General features: G+C 45.4%; 1 protein-coding gene across 42 annotated transcripts in view; it reads left to right on the top strand.

The window, feature by feature from the left end:
* Positions 1 to 16292, top strand: part of ank3b (ankyrin 3b) — a 107889-nt gene extending 91597 nt beyond the window's left edge. For 27 of the 42 annotated variants that reach the window (XM_028963360.1, XM_028963343.1, XM_028963487.1 and 24 more), the window contains 11 exons: positions 454 to 6261; positions 8187 to 8261; positions 8600 to 8731; positions 8824 to 8967; positions 10759 to 11437; positions 11523 to 11715; positions 13193 to 13279; positions 13988 to 14071; positions 14191 to 14322; positions 14605 to 14680; positions 14960 to 16292. In XM_028963360.1, coding sequence (XP_028819193.1) covers positions 454 to 6261; positions 8187 to 8261; positions 8600 to 8731; positions 8824 to 8967; positions 10759 to 11437; positions 11523 to 11715; positions 13193 to 13279; positions 13988 to 14071; positions 14191 to 14322; positions 14605 to 14661 — 7391 coding nt within the window. In that variant the 3' untranslated portion in view covers positions 14662 to 14680; positions 14960 to 16292. The remainder of the gene's footprint in view (positions 1 to 453; positions 6262 to 8186; positions 8262 to 8599; positions 8732 to 8823; positions 8968 to 10758; positions 11438 to 11522; positions 11716 to 13192; positions 13280 to 13987; positions 14072 to 14190; positions 14323 to 14604; positions 14681 to 14959) is intronic. The other 15 variants (XM_028963586.1, XM_028963603.1, XM_028963569.1 and 12 more) reach the window with 8 other exon arrangements.
* Positions 16293 to 16967: the final 675 nt, after the last annotated feature.

Genomic DNA, 16967 nt, shown 5'->3' with positions numbered 1-16967 from the left:
ACTTGTAAGACCAAACAGATAAAAGGCACTTTTAGTCAGAATGAGAGAGTTAGCGACAGGGGAATGTAGCACATCAAAAGTCAAGAAAAAGAGAAGCGTTTTCTGTCGTTCTTGGCTCTGTGCATTTGTCTTGACATTTTCTGTTTTTTTTTATCTTTTATTTTTTTGGTCTGTCATCGTCTCAAACGTTGAGTTGCTGATTGTGTTATTTGTGTTACTCTGTGAGCTAATTTAAATTTTCTTTTTTTTATTTCTTCTGTGCATTTGTGGACCATGAGTTTACAGTGGATCATATTTGGCTCATTTTGGCTCAATCACCATAATCAGTCTCATCAACTCATCAATAATTATTGCTCTTACATTTATAATACACTGACCAATTTTTCCCTCTGGTCTCTCTGTTTTTAACCATTTTTTGTTGATTTTATGTTGGATTTCATTTGCTTATTAAAGAAACAGTTGAACGAAGTACAACAAGAACACTGCCTGCTGGTTACGCTCACAAACCTGTCTTTTCAACAAGATCTTACCAGGCATGGTCGACTGCTCCTATTACCGTCCCTGGGCAAGCAAAATGTGGACTGGGTTCCCTCTCCAGCTCACCTACCAACACACCATCTGCTTCGCCATTAAAGTCAGTGTGGTCAATGTCATCTGTGTCACCAATCAAATCCACCCTGGGAGCTTCCAACACATCTTCCGTCAAGTCAGTTAGCGACGTGGCTTCTCCTATCCGAACATACAGAACTATTGCATCTCCAATAAAAACTGTCATTCAGCAAGCGCAACACCCCATTCCAGTTTCTGCAAGTCTCATGTCTTCATCTGGCAAAACAGGGACTGACCCAGCATCAGTGAAGGCGCTTGCTGCCACGTTGTCTTCGAGAGCCTCGCCGTTCCCATCAGCAGGGTCTGCTGTTTCCGTAACCCCTCCTGAATCTCCCAAATCAGCTGTGAACATGTACACTTCCACATTGCCATTTAAATCCATTTTAGCCTCTACCACCACTGCCTCATTGCCTGGTGCAAAAAACATATCAAGTTTGTCTTCAATCAGACCCGCTGCAGAAGCAGTTTCGTCGTGTAAAGGATCCCTTTTCACTTCGGCCCTCTCTTCGCCAGCCAAGTCAACCGTTGCCGCAGCGGAAACGGCTCTGCTTAACGGTTCAGTGTCACCCGTCAAATACCCGCTGTCCTCCTCCGCGCAAAGCCGTATTCTCTCAGGAATGACCTGCAGCTTGCAAGAGAGGATACAAGCCACAACCCAGGCGGCTACGACAAGCGTTACTGCCGCTATCGACGAGGCAGAAAAGACGTTTCATTCTCGCACCGCGGCTAATCATGACCCGCGGAAATCCACGCTGAGAGCCGGTGCACCCGGCTCGGTTTATCATTCATCATTCAGGCCACCAGCTTCTTCAACCACTCCAGTATCTTCCAGCACTATGACTGTGCCTGTGTATTCCCTGGTGAACGTCATACCTGATCCACAGGCGATAAAAGCCCCTGAAGTCACTTTAACCGGCAGAGCAGCAGCCACACTGCAGGCACGCACTCCTGCACAGCCTTCCTCGCCCAAAACAAAGGCGTCTTTGAAATCCTCTCTATTCCTGTCCCCCACGTCCCTTAAAGCAGCTACCGCCTCCCCGCTGGCATCCAGCCAGGAGATACTTCGAGACGTGGCAGACATGAAGGAGGACCTTATCAGAATGACTGCCATCCTACAAAGTGATGTCAGTTCTATGGCTAAGAGCTTGCAGTCACAGATTGCCAAAGAGTCTAAAATGGAGGATGAGGAGCCTTTCAGCCTGGTTGAGAGAGTAAAGGAGGACCTTGTCAAAGTTGGCGAGATCCTCACTAATGATGTGCGAGGAGAACGTGAAAAGGTGTCAGAGGAGGAATGGGAAGAATTTACCAAAGATGAAATAGAGGAAGCCCAGCAGAATGCCTTGAGATCTCTTGCCACTTTTGACCCAGCCCTCCCAGTTAGACCACAGTCTGTGCCTGATAAAGACCTCAATTTAGCTAAGGTGGTGGATTATTTAATGAATGACATTGGTGCTAGCTCCCTTTCCAAAATGGCCGATGCCAAGTACAAATATGATGAACTTAAAAAAGAAGGGGAGGAAAAACAGCGGCGTGTCATTAAGCCAGAGCACAAGCTGAAAATGCCACCACCAGGGATGAAGTCTTCTCCCTCTGAAAAAGATTTATGTAAGTTAGCAGAAACATATGTTAGCACAGATGCCATCTTGGAATCTCCTGAAGATTTTTCACATGATCAGGATAAAAGTCCCCTGTCAGACAGTGGCTTTGAAACAAGGAGTGAAAAGACTCCCTCAGCTCCGCAAAGTGCTGAAAGCACAGGTCCTAAGCCTCTGTTTACAGATGTGCCGGTACCTCCAGTAATAACTGAGACTAGGACTGAAGTGCATGTAATCAGAAGCTATGAGCACCCAGATGATCCATGCGAGCCAATCATGGAGGAGGCAACAGCATCTCCAGCATGCTTCGAGCCAGAGCCAGCTGCCATGAACGAAAAGGTTAAGGCCTTACAGATGAAAGTGAGCTCCGAGGACGACTCGCTTGTGAGCAACAGCATGTGCCTGAAAGAAGAAACGCACATCACTACCACAACACGAATGGTTTACCACAAGCCCGCACTGAAAGACTCTGGCTCCGAGGAGACCATGTCAGTACGGGACATTATGAAAGCCTTTCAGTCAGGCAGAGACCCATCTAAGGAATTTGCTGGCCTGTTTGAGCACAAGACTTGCCCAGATACTATCAAAGGAGACGAGCTGTCTCCACGGTTCCTTGACAAAGACACAAAGGCAAAACCCAAAGTAGAAAGAATAATTGAGGTTCATATTGAAAAAGGCAACACTTTGGAACCAACTGAAGTCATAATTAGAGAAACTAAGAAGCACCCAGAGTATCGTAGCATAAAAGAGCTACCGGACAGGGTGGATGGTGATTACGAAGTGCTACCAGAAGATGACGACTTTGCTGTTGAGGAATCACTGCCCTGCTATTTGGAGACATCAAGAGTAAATACGCCTATTTCTCAGGAAGATGACAGCCGGCCCGGTTCAGCTCAGCTTATTGCTGATGACTCCTACAAAGCACTAAAGCTCCTCAGTCAGCATTCCATAGAATATCATGAGGATGAGCTTTCAGAACTTAGAGGAGAATCATATAGGTTTGCTGAGAAAATGCTTCTTTCAGAGAAACTGGATATATCTCATTCTGATACTGAAGACTCTGTGGCACACCAAGCTCATGGTCTGGCTACAGAGACTCAAAGAGCTGAGGGTTATTATGGTGAGAAGGTACCTGGCACCAGGAAAGAGTCCATTTTCAAGTCATCAAAAGATGCAAGCGACAAATCAGGTAAAGTTTTGCAAAAGGATGAGCCATTTGACAAATTGACAGTATTGCATTATACCACAGAGCCTGGTAGCCCCAAACATGCAGTGTGGATGCGTTTCACCCAGGACAGGCAAGACCGAAGCAGAGAGAAGCTTCTGTACGAAGACCGTGTGGATCAAACCGTTAAGGAGGCAGAGGAAAAACTGAGTGAGGTCTCGCAGTTTTTCCGTGACAAAATGGAGAAACTGAATGATGAGCTCAAGTCTCCTGAAAAAAAGCCAAGCAAGAGAGAGTCACGTGAGACCCGATCTGGTCCCAGCTCAATGTGTAGCAGTCCAGAGAAAACCCCTTCAAAACGGACGACGGGTGTCGATGAATGGGGAAAGGGAAGCCAGCGGGAGTTTGCCATGGGAAAGCTGTTTGGCAGTACCGTTGAAAGGAAGAGTGCCAGCTTACCTAGCAGCCCAGAAAGACATGTTCTCTCCCAGAGTGCTGGGGAGACATCAAAACAGGAATCTGGAAGCAGCAAAGCAAAAGCAGGCGAGAAACCTCCACCTGTTCCTGTGAAGTCCACCAGAGTCAGCTCAGTGAGACTCAAATTTGAAGCTGAGGCGCAAAAACAAGAACAAAGTGCACCATTGACACAATCAAAAACCCAGGTGAAAAAGTTACCAGAGAGCAAATTACCAGTCTACCAGTCTTTCACCAAAACTGCGAAAGGTACAGACTCCTCTGAAGATGGGAAGTTCTCCAAAAAAAGCCCAGAGGCTGACAAAAGTAAAGGAAATTCAGGGCAACTCAATAAACCTGGAGCCTCAACTGCTGCCAAAAAGCTATCAAGTGATAAAACCACACCAGTCTGTGCCCCTCAAAAACACACACATAGCAGCAGTGGTGGGGACTTACACACTGACAGAGAAATCCAAAGGTCATCGGAACAGTTGAGAGATTTCTCAAAAAAGGACAGTGCTGGGGATGTCCAGAGTTCATTATCGACTGAAGGAGCAAAGCTGCAATTTAAAAGCACATCTCCTTCTAAAGACCTTCCACCAAGTCCTGTATTTAAAAGACAATCTGCACCAATAGATATTGAAAGTAGCCATATGCAAACTAAGCCTCAAACAAAAACACATTCCCAAATATCTGAAGGTCTCACAGATAATGAACAAACTAAGAAACCTAAGAAAGAAGCAGCAGTGAAACAGTCAGAAAAGGGACCTTCCCACATACCAACCCTTGCTAAAACTAGAGTACAAGGCAGGTCAGAACTTTCTAGTTTAAAGTCACAAGAGTCGTTGCAAGGTAGTATGTTCAAAGATTCATCGCCAAGTAGCATCACAGATTCTAGTCATTCAGAAAGCAAGGAGAGAGCAGCTATAGTAAGAGAAAACTTTAAAGGCCTAAAAACATTACCAGTCTATGTCAGTGTTCAGGCCAAGCAAGGTGATAAAGATTCATCAGTGCAAAATAGCAAAAAAGTGTCCAGTTCAGAAAACCGCACAATTTACACTTTCAAACATATGCAGCCTACTTCCCCGCAAGTTAGCCCAGATGATGATACATTAGAACAGGTTTCCTTCATGGACAGCTCAGGGAAAAGTCCCATGACTCCTGACACACCCAGCTCTGAGGAGGTGAGCTATGACCTTATATCTCGAACCCCTGATTCCTTCTTTGGATTTTTACCAAACAAACCCAGCCCAATCCCAGAGGTGTCTGAAGAATCAGAGGAAGAAGCATTTTCTTGCAAGAAATTTCCACCCGACAAACTAGAAGATGTGAATAGAAATGATGACACAGGAGGGGCTAAAGACAATCGAGTTGCATACATAGAATTCCCCCCTCCCCCACCCCTAGATTCAGACTCTGTCCAATCTGAGAAGAAGGGTTCATCACCAGAGACTGAGACAGATATGATGGAGGTCAACCTCCAGGAGGAACACGACAAGCACCTTTTAGCCGAGCCCATAATACGAATTCAGCCTCCTTCCCCTGTGCCACCTGGGGCAGACAACAGCAATTCCAGTGATGACGAGTCAGTCTTTCAACCTGCCCTTGCAAAAAAATACATGTTTAAGATGGAAGAGGAACAAGAAGAAAAGGAGAGCAAAGCCAGGAAGCATGACAAAAATGGGGACCACAAAGACCCCGGTGCCAACGGGGCAGGAACAGGAGATGATAACGATGTTGAGCAAAATGGTAACGATCAGTCTATAACGGACTGTTCAATAGCGACCACTGCAGAGTTTTCTCATGACACGGATGCCACCGAGATTGACTCCCTTGATGGCTATGACTTTCAAGATGAGGATGACTGCTTAAGTGAGCAAGATCCAAAGGCTTTGAGCCTAGCCATTGAAAACCGAAAGGACATTTGGGCAACAGAGGGCATGCTGAGGCCAAGCGATCGCTCTTTTAGTCAAACTAAACTTGAGGTTATTGAGGAGGAGAAGCTTCCCGTGGAAGAAGGAAAGAATTTAAAACCAGACTCATCTGCGGATGGGGCCGATGATAAGGAGCGTAAAAAGCTCTCAGACACCTACTTTAGTTACAAACTAGAGGAAGAATTTAATACCCCTTTCAAAACAGTTGCAACCAAGGGCTTGGACTTTGATCCTTGGTCCAGCAAAGGAGAAGATGATGAAGTTGTTGATGCTAGAATAAAAGATGATGGACCCAAACCCTTTGGACTAGCTGTAGATGACAGGTCTCAAACCACTACCCCCGACACAACCCCTCCCAGAACCCCAACAGATGAAAGCACACCGACTAGTGAGCCAAACCCTTTCCCCTTCCACGAAGGGAAGATGTTTGAGATGACTCGCAGTGGTGCGATTGACATGAGCAAGCGGGATTTTGTAGAAGAACGTCTCCAATTTTTTCAAATTGGTGAGCATACTCGTGAGGGCAAGTCAGGGGGTAAAAGGGAAGCTGGCAGGGTAGTGACTGCTGGGATGTCTGAGTTGGGGGCGAAAGTCGAGGTCAAAGTGGAGGATGCTATTCTAGCTTCGTTTAGTGTTGTTCAGATCAGCCCTGATAGACGAAACACCCTGTGCAATGTAAAGGAGACCCAAGGACAGTCTGTACTATGTTCCACCTTTAAAACAGAGGCACCAGCAGATGTGAAACTTTTTGCTGAATGTATGGATGGCGGTGAAGTCAAATCTATAGCACAAGACGTGTCTGGTAAGAACAGAGTAGGATTGAGTGGAGAGGGTTTTCAAGGAGAGAATTGTAATAACAACAACAACATGGGGGCATTCGGTGCTTTAGATACTTATATTCACCGTGACAGTGAACCCAGCACTCTTCAGCAAGTTAGCACACATGACCATACAGTCTCCAGGCACACAAACAAGGTTGGAGAAAAAATCATTCCAAGCATACACTTTCCCACGTCACCAACCAGCAAAGTTAACGAAAAGCAACTCAAGTCTAGGCTGCCTATAAGAGAACCCTCTTCATCATCATCCATTCACAGTGCCTTGATAGGAAGTAAGCATAAGCCAACACAGGTGGTCAAACCAATTGTAAGGAGAAGACTGGATCCCTTTCCACATGTGAAACCAAAATGTAGGATCCCGATCAGGGAGGTTGAGCAGGGGCCAGCAAGTGTGCAGTCAGCAGTAAGTGGAAGTAAAACCAGCTCAGGAGTGAAGGTGCTAGGCAGAAAACAACAGCCGGCCTCCAGACTACCTGTCAAAGACAGGACGAGTCGGAGCATTAGCCTTTCTGCTAAGACTGGAAGGGTGCAGCCAGCTCAGTTCAGAAAGACCTCAGTGGTTAATAGGGTGACATTAAAACACAAGGACCATCGATCCAATGAAGACAAAAAGATGCAGTCAGAACTGTCCAATGATGAAGACAGCACGTCAAGGAACACCTCACTGTCAGAAGCCACTCAGCCCACGCACACATCCAGGTCTGCTAGAGACGTGAGAGCAGATGTTGAGCAGGCCGGCAGAGAGAGGAGGAGGAAGAGTAGGAGGACTGATGGAAGTGAAGGCAGTCAGATTGAGGGGCCCAACGCGGCCCCCATCGTGGAGATCAAGCATAGTTTGTAAAATTTTCAACTTGATCTTAGTGCATGAGCTGTTGTGGTTGCCTGTGATGTGACTTAACCGTAGCTGTCATTCTGTCATTGTCATTTTTGTGTACTGTCTCGGGTCCAGGCCTGTACTTTCTGTGCAGCTAGTTTCTGCAGCATGCCGGGAAGGACGTCCGGTCCACTGCCTCGTGTTGAGTGCCATGTAGACTGTACCAGTGTCTGTGTCGCCGGGCAAGGGTAGCTTACAGTGCTCTGCAGACTCACAATCCTTTCCTAGCACAGCACAGTTGCTGGCATGCGTAGTTTCATTTAACACCTTGAGTTCACTTGGTACTGTATGCATATTGTAGCTTTAGAGATAGATTTGAATTGTGTTTTGATATACTTGTGGGGATATGTTTCATTCTGTCTCTGGTGCATTTTGCCAAGTTGAGTTATTTGTCCGGTAGAATATTACAACATCTTACAACACATTAAACATATTGTTATTAACTGTCTATGTACCCATTTCTTGTCACATTACTGTCCATTTTACTAATACAAAATACATTTAGCTATTTTGATGTTTACCATGTATGTCTTAAATATTCACTGTATTTTATAAAATACGCTGGACGTTGTCTTTCAAATATATAGTTATACTATGTCCCTTTGAAGGGTGTTTTAAAAGCCTTATTTGGCCAGAAAAGGGTACAGTCTTTCTTTATTACATTTGCACTTTATCTATCCACGCACAAATTTTAACAACATACACACTTTTCCACAGGCCCACAAAGTCCATGTGAGAGGACAGAGCTGCGGATGGCCATAGTGGCAGACCATCTTGGCCTGAGTTGGACTGGTGAGAAAACTATGCTGTGACTATGCCACCTGGAGGACAATTTATGTATTGCATTTCCTTAGCAAGCCTGTGCTCCTGTTGCCTTAAGTTATTAGCAAATCTCCTCAGTGTTATATAACAGACAAAGACAAGGCCTCTGTAATATTTAGGATCATTTTTGAACATGCCAACCAGGCGGCCATTTTAAAGTGATGATGCAGTGTATTGTATGTTGGCAGACAGGGCATACGGAGATGCAGGGAGTGCCGTCTGCAGTGAGCCAAGCCGCCTGCACTGCAGCATTGCGCACATGTGTCTGGCAGAGAGGAGACAGCTAATCTATTTTTAATGCGTTGCAGAACTGGCCAGGGAAATGGGCTTCTCAGTTGATGAAATAAATCACATCCGGGTGGAGAACCCCAACTCACTGACCACTCAGAGCTTCATGCTCTTAAAGAACTGGGTTAGCCGAGATGGTAAAAATGCCACAAGTGAGCGTCACGTTTCTATTTTTATTTATTTATATATATTTCAAATAATTAGGATTATTAATTTGCTGTGCATTTCTCTTGCTTGCCTCCAGCGGATGCCTTAACCACAGCGCTGACAAAGATCAATCGGATGGATATCGTGACATTACTGGAAGGGCCTATATTTGACTATGGTAACATTTCAGGCTCGAGATGTTTTGCAGATGATAACGCAGTTTTCCTGGATCAGGCGGATGGTAAAGTTTAGCCCCATCTAGCTTAACCCTACCTCTCTTACTGCTCTGTTAAATCTGTTCATAAATACCAGACCATCCAGTCTTAGTGCTAAATGCAGATTCAAAGCAGAGTTCAGTTCAATTAAATTAGTTCCTGGGTATCAGTGCCATTTTCTTTACCTGGCATTTGGTGCTCATCAAACCAAGCCAGGAGGCAGCGTGATCTTCCGACTCTTGTGTATAAGCATGAAGCTTAAGATCTCAAGCCTCAAGCAAACAGTTGTTTTCTTTTTACATACAAATTTGTATATTTTAAACAGGCATATGAGCAATGATTACTTTATTAGGAATCATGTAAATCAATAATTATCATTGCTTCTATGAATGGGCTTGAGATTTGATTCATATGCTTTAACAATAGTTATGTTTTATGTGTATATGAAAACCAGTATTAATATTAATGTATTAGTAGTAGTAGTAGCAGTAGTAGTATTTTTTTTGTAATATTGAAAAGAACATACATGAAAACATAATTATGAATGCTAAGCTGCTATTGTGGCATGCTTGCTTAAACCCTTGCTCTTTTTCTTCTTTTGTCTATCAACAGCATCGTTATACTTTTAACATGTAGCTCTGCTGTTAGCATGGACACAGCTACAGTGGAATGTGCGCTTGTCTTGAAAGAAAACAGAAAGCTTTCTGTTCAGCATCTTTGCATCCTCTGAACCTTCTGAGTTGCTCACTTCCTCTGCAAAACCAGACCATGCTCTCCTCCGCTTGGCACCTCAGTAGTACCTCCAGGCCACGTGGATCCGTGGCGTAGACGAGCGTTAGTCCTCTGAATAACACCCTTTCTCTCTGGTCTAGCGGCCTGCCTGGTTTTAATGGCTCTGGCTTTATCTGCTTTGGCTCTTTCTCAGCCCATGCTCCGGCATAAGAAATATTTCCATCATTTTTAACAAATACCTGATTAAAATGTTTAAAGTTGTTTGTGGAACATAGAGAAATGTATGTAAAATATATGTACAATTTTGTTCAGAATGTCCCATACATTTGTAATAAAATAATATTTGGAATTTGTAGTCTGGTGTAGACCAGAGGAAAATATAAATCATTTCAATAACTAATGAACACCTTTGTTTGAGTTTTCTGGTTTGGCAAAAGATGACGTGTGTTAGTACACCCAAAAGAAGGTGTAAAATGAGAGATTTTAATCAGGTTGATGTTGAAAAAAGCAGTAATGTTTCACCATTTCAGAAATTTGCGTTTCCATCACCACTCTAACCTGTTTTTTTCTCACATGTTTTCATCTCTAACCCATCCTGCCCATTAGTGACCCTGAAAGTTCCTGACACTCCTTCTAACGCTCCTGCTCTCATTCCTGAGGGCTCCCTACCCTCAAGCGTTTCCCGTGCTCAGCTTTTACCATCTTCACCAGCCTCTATTCATTCCCCATCCCTTGTTCCTCAGAATACTAAGACACTCAAAATATTACACCTTGATCCTTCTGTACCAGAAATTTACATTTAATAATTAAAACCTCTAATACGTAACAATTGTAAAAAGCCCCCAACTAAAGAATATTAACAGTGTAATACTAGCGGCTACTATTCTGCATATCAGAATTAATGGCTGAACTCCTAAATGCCATAAAGCTGCCCCAGTGATTTTAGCATTTGAAGCATTTATTATAGGTTTCTACAACACCTCGTATCTGTCTACTCATGATGGAAAACACTTTCTTCATTTCATTTGTTCCATACCCTGATGGTTGTCTGTTTACCTCAGTCGCCCTGTGTTATCTCACCCCAGGTTACCACAGCATCGATTTGGAGATTCAGACCCCCACAGCATTGAACTATGAGCCCTGTACCCCGCTGAGGCAGGATGATTTCTTTAGCTTGAGCCCTACTAGCGTAGGTCCCCAACAGACCCCACCAGTTAGACCCAGTGACCTTTCCCTGCCCAGTACCTCCAGCATGGGCCTCGTCTCCAAGCATGAGCAGCCCCCTACCGTGGTGGCCGAGGACACCTCCTTGGAGGGGTCTGGAGTCCGGGGCCCTGAGGAGTGCTCCACGGATGAGGAGCTGGAGGTCTCAGCAGCCTTGGCCAAGCATCATGAGCGTGATGGAGCCCTGGGAGAACCGGAGGACATGGCACTGAGAGACGAAGAGGCGGAGAAGGCCACAGCTGGGGAGAGCCATCCTCAAGTGGCCTCCCAGGCCACAGGGGATGGAGGGTCTGGTGGTGCTGAGGAAGAGGAGCTAACACAGTCCGTTCTGGAGAACATTAAGCTGGATGAGGGCTCAGGGAGTGATGAGATGATGGAGGAGAAAGTGCAAGCCGGTCTCTCAAAGGTTCAGCATGCAGAAAAAGACATGTGTTCAATTTCAGGTTGGTCTGGAGAGGCCTCAAGCACCAGCGGGCAGATGACAACGTCCACAGAGCAAAGTTCTGATGCAGACAGGAAGCAGGACAGTCCACAGAATGGGTAAAAGCTCATTTCCAAAACCAACTGGTCCTACACTGTAATAACCTCTAGTGGAACCAAATTAAAATGTCCTCTACTCTTACAGTCAGAAAACCCCGGGCACCTCATCCCTAGAAGATCAGCAAGGCAAAGCCAAGCTGAACGGACAGCATGAGCAGCCAGCCCCGGCAGTTAAGAGCCAAGCCAAGGCCAGCAGGGATGCTCAGGAAGACAGCACTGCGGGACCAAGCACCACAGAGGAAGAGGAGAGGCCGCCTTCATCTGAACACCAAGCCCAGGTGCTGTGGCCACACCCACTTCATAAAGCACTTCACACAATTTAGTAGATACACACGAGAAGGATGGGACCAGCAAGATACCCAGCAATAAAGGGCCCTGTTTTTCCTGGCTCTATAGAAGGGTGCGTTCACTAAAGTCTTAATAAATAAATAAAATCATAATAAGTGAGTGCTTGCTGGTTTTCTGCATATTGGTGTTGTGTAGTTATTATAATAAGATGATCGAATGATGTTTTCTTGAAGAACGTTTATACAGCAGAGGAGCCTGTAGGAATGATTGACAGCTCTCACACACCCTTCTTCCTCCTTCTGCACGATTCAGGCCCCATCCACACGAGAACGCTTTTCTTCAAAATGGGCTTTGCAGTCTCCTAAAAAACTTGCGTCTGGCGTCTTATTTCTCGTCTAGTCCTCCTCCGCGTTGTCATTCTCCAGCCTTGTCTTTTCATTAGAAATGTCCACTGTGGAGAGGATTTCTTGTAGTTGCTTTATGAGGTTCTGCAGCACAACCACGAATGTGTGTTAGCCACCTTTGTTGTATGTATTGACGCGTTCGGGGTGGTAGTAGTCTAGGGGGTAACACACTCGCCTATGAACCAGAAGACCCAGGTTCAAATCCCACTCACTACCTGAGTGTCCCTGAGTAAGACATTTAACCCCGAGTGTCTCCAGGGGGGACTGTCCCTGTAACTACTGATGGTAAGTCGCTCCGGTTGAGGGCGTCTGGTAAATGCTGTAAATGTAAATGTAGGTCAGGTTGTGTTTGCTCCTTACCAGCAGGGGTCAGTGTTGAGGCCGCAAGCTAAATAAATGAATGAATACCTGTATCTTAAAATAGTCATCTGTTGAGTGCAGATCTCGCAACACTGTCCCTATAAAATTATGCAGGTATTGCATCCGTTCCATTCATTTTTGAGGATGTGCACAAAAACCAACGCAAGGAACCCAGAAAAACAGACTGTGGCTGTACGTATGTACATACATACATAGTAAACAACAAGTATTATTCTGCCTTAATACATCAGGGATGCGCTGTGGAGCCATATTTGGCTCTGTCCACACAGAGACGCAGAGGAGAGAATCCGTTTCAGAAAATAACCGTTCTGGCGCCCCTAAAACACCATCTCGTGTGGACGGGGCCTTAAACCCCCTCCTGTCAATACGTAACACGCCCAAGTGTATCGCCTCCTTTTCTCCTCTGTTTCCCTCCTAATACCCCTTGAACACAGGGTGCGTGGGTGGATGTCACACACGTGGCCACGCCCCCTACCAACGCCAGCATGCAGATTATCAGCACTGAACCAATGAGCCAATGAGCGGGACATTAGCGAACACGCCCGCTGCAGGACAAGTATAGCTCAACATCATTTATTGTTTTCCTTATGAACAACTTTGGAAGGTGGTCTTAGTTTAAAACACCCAGCAAAAAAAAACGCATACTTTCCTTTGTGATAATCAAGTGTCGAATGGCCTTCAGCAGGGTGCTTGTAGAGGTAATGCTTCCAGCTCCGATGAGGAACATACCATCACCACGAGGGTGTATCGGAGGAGGGTGATTCTAAAGGTACCAGCGGGCACTGGTGCTGCATTTGTGTGTGTGTGTGTGTGTGTGTGCGCTGCAGGCATGGAACGATCCCATAACAGCTGAGCCGCTCGTTCACCACGTTTCTGCTCTCGCTCCCACTCAGTATGAGCTGTATGTCTTACGCTGCTGTACGGTGCCGTCGTTCTGCTCTCTACCACGATAGGAGCCTTTGCAAACCTAAATTGCAAAATGAGGTGCCACGTCCGGAACTGCTACAGTGTGCATTTCATTTGTAGGGTCCTGGACTCGTTTTTTTTTTTTTTTTTTTGTGCCTGTATTTTTTGCTGTAGAATCACAGAATCACAGTACAATAATGTTTCCCAGAGATGGAATTCCTGCGACGAATTCCGGTACTGTGATTGCACAGATCATCTGACATTCCCGTGTTGCTGTTCATCCTGCCGTCAACCCAAGACGAACATCAACACCGTAATGTCAGATTGTCCGATTGTGGCGTGTGGTTGTGGAGCTAGCTGCTGCTGGACACGATGAGTTCATGTTGCGTTTTTTTTTTTTTTTTCTTAATTTGCTTTTGCATCAAAGGAAGTGAAACAGTCTGTCTGAGAATGCTATTTTGCACTGGAATAAATCAGGTGGTGGTCCTAAAGCCCCACCGTGTTCGTGGACGAACAGGTGAGTGAGTTTGGCACGAAGTCCTGTTTCAACATGAGTTCCCACTCCTCGTAGGGAGAGCAGGCCAAAAACGTTCCCGGGGAGACCGTGACCGAGGAGCAGTTCACGGACGAGGACGGCAGCGTCGTCACCAGAAAAGTAATGCTGGCCGCGCCGCCAAAGCACCTTCACCGAACCCCGCGTGTGGCCCCTAATCTGCCCGCCGAGGGCGGCGTGGCACCGCGTTGGCATGACCGCTGCTCTGTCCACACCCGCAGGTCATCCGGAAGGTGGTGCGGCGCTCTGCCCCGGCGGAGCAGAAGGGCAGGAGCAGGGGGAAGAGGGGCAAGCGCGGCCGGCAGGCCGGCAGGACCGAGCGCCAGGAGGAGGAGCCGGCCAGGCCTTCAGAGGTCGGGGCGGAGCTCGCGTCGACCCGCCTTTTTCTAGTTGCTCGGTGTGCTGTGGATGCTTCAAACTCACGAAGTGTTTCTTTAGAAGGCCCACATTAACCTGCAGACGGAGATCTGCCCAGCAGACTGAGTGGTGTGTGGTTTGGCGTGACCTCCCGAGTGCTAATGACTTGCTGGTTTACCTGCTTGGTGGTTTTCTGTTACAGGTTTCCGTCCCGGTTCCGTCTGGGTTGCGTTTTCTCAAGTTCAGCGTCTAACGGTGTCAATCTTTTCAAATTGCAGTCTGGAGAAGGAACGAAGAGGGAGGGAAGAAAACAGGAGAAGAAGAGTCAGTCGTAACCGTCGTGTGCACTACCTGGTACGTCTCCTGCTTCTGAGACGTTCCCTAGACCATTCACTCATTTAGTAGTCTCGACCTTCTAGTGAACTGTGAAAAGGTCAAACAAGCCGAATGGCCGATGCCCTTCAATGTTCAACACTGTTCGCATGGACTCGGATATGATCTCATAAGAATTTGGAGGGTCAAAGGTCGAGATCCCTATGACCGAATTTCAAAGAAAGCCTTTTGAATGAGTTTCACCTTGTGCACTGTAATTCTTGTTAATGCTTTTGGCGGGGTGTTTTTTGTGTGTTGCAGATATAGAATAGTCTCATCATTCTGTTCCTGGGACGAAGATCACTGGAATCCCAAACAGAGGGGGGGGAGTCGGCGAGGAGAATGCGTCTGCAGCTTTTGCATTAAATGCATGATTTTTTTGAGCGAGGAGACATTTTTTATTTTTTTTTCTGGTTTGTGTTATTTTAGCATGAGCATGACAAACTCATATCGTTTCTGTCAGCTGCACTGAGCAGCCAATCAGATGCGAGGATGGAGGGCGTTGGGCTGGGGCTACCTGCTCGACCAGAGTTGGCGCGTGCAAATCACAAACGTGCCGCCCGAGCAAATCTGTGACCAAAGACGGCACAACAGCAAAATCGGATTAACGCAGATTTTGGGGGGAAGGGACACTTTTAATCACTTTCTACACTAGCCTTACATTTTCCCCTGGACCCATGATGTTGGGGCGATTGTTGCTGTTTTTTTGGACATCTTGTATATAAGATACACTGTATAAATTCTTAAAAAAGAAGCAGAAGAAGCGTAGCTCACAAAATGCACTGGCAGGAACGTTTTTGAGATATGAAAATGAAATGAAATGCCAATATTCCAACTCTAAAAGAAGGCTTGTGTAATTATTAGCTGAAAAAAAAATGTACATGACACAAAAAGCTAGCTTGATTTTAACAGAGTTTTCTTCTAAGACTTCACAGAGTCTGCTATAGTTCTGTTCACTTACTTCCTCAAAAATACTAATATTTTGTTGCATGAGATACACACTATTTTAATTACCCTAATTTCTTTTTCTTAAATTACGAGCACTGTATTATGGAGATGAGGAGGTGACGCGTTTTTTCGTCTGTGCACACTCACTGCTCTGCTATTTTTTTCATTAAAGCTGTTTTATATGAGGTGTAATACCACATCATTCACAGTATTGGGCTTGGGGGGACGAGACAATAAACTTTCTTAATGGTACACTGTGTCCTAACGCACAGTTAGGGGTCCCGACACTCGTGGGACTGCTGAAACATTACAGAGAATAGGCACGCTGTAAACATCTAACTGTTATCATGTGTCCCGGGCTATGTGGTGTAGAAGTCTATCTGTCAGCCGATCATTTGTAATCATTCAGGCAGCAATTTTACTAGGTTGGGGGGGAAAAGCTGCTAGCTGTTCAAATGGGCATTTTATTTGGGTTTTTTTATGTTTTTTTGTTTTTTTTTTTGATGATGAAATTTTCTTCTGTTTGATCTATTCATATGAGAACGGCATTCATAGACCTGGTATTATACTGTATGTATGACAAAAACATACACTGGATGATCTAATTAATTATTTAAGCAGAAAATAAACTGTGTTGAAATCCTCACTCGTTCTTGTACGTTTCCTCCACTTTGTTATATATTCACATACTTCTGTTTTTTTTAACATGGATGAATGTTCAAATATAACAAGTTGATAATTGTTTAGTCTTCCCCTCAAATGCTGTGCTGTGGTGTCCTCATACCTTGACTTCAACATACCTTGACTTCCATTAGGAATGACCATAAAAAATAAAGTATAACAAAGGGGAAATGTTTAGGCTTGAAAATGATTTGTTCGTGTTTTGGAGAGCTATATGATGAAGTTGGCTGCCCTGTTTCATGTTATGAAACGTACCTGGCAGGGAAGAGACACCATGATCAAGAAAGGGTGCGGAGCACACCAGGTGCTTCACCATGTGTCATGTTCATTTAATACCAAGAGATGCCTTTTACCTTCAGAGATGGAGGGACCAGGCGAGCAGTAACAACAACAACAACAACATTTATTTCTTATATAGCCCAAAATCACATACAGTATGTCTCAATGGGCTTTGACAGGCCCTACAGTTGACACCCCCCACACTTGACCCTGGAGGGTCGGAGGCTCTGGAGGCTTGGAGTATACGAGGTGCAGTGTGAGGTGTAATAAGGGCTGTGAGGTAGGATGGTGCTACTCCATGTTTGGTTTTGTAGGCCAGCATCAGTATTTTGATCAGTGGAGGGAACATTGCAGAGAGGCG

Source organism: Denticeps clupeoides, chromosome 2, assembly GCF_900700375.1.
Source record: "Denticeps clupeoides chromosome 2, fDenClu1.1, whole genome shotgun sequence".
NCBI classification, from domain to species: Eukaryota; Metazoa; Chordata; class Actinopteri; order Clupeiformes; family Denticipitidae; genus Denticeps; species Denticeps clupeoides.
This window is presented reverse-complemented; position numbering and strand designations above follow the sequence as displayed.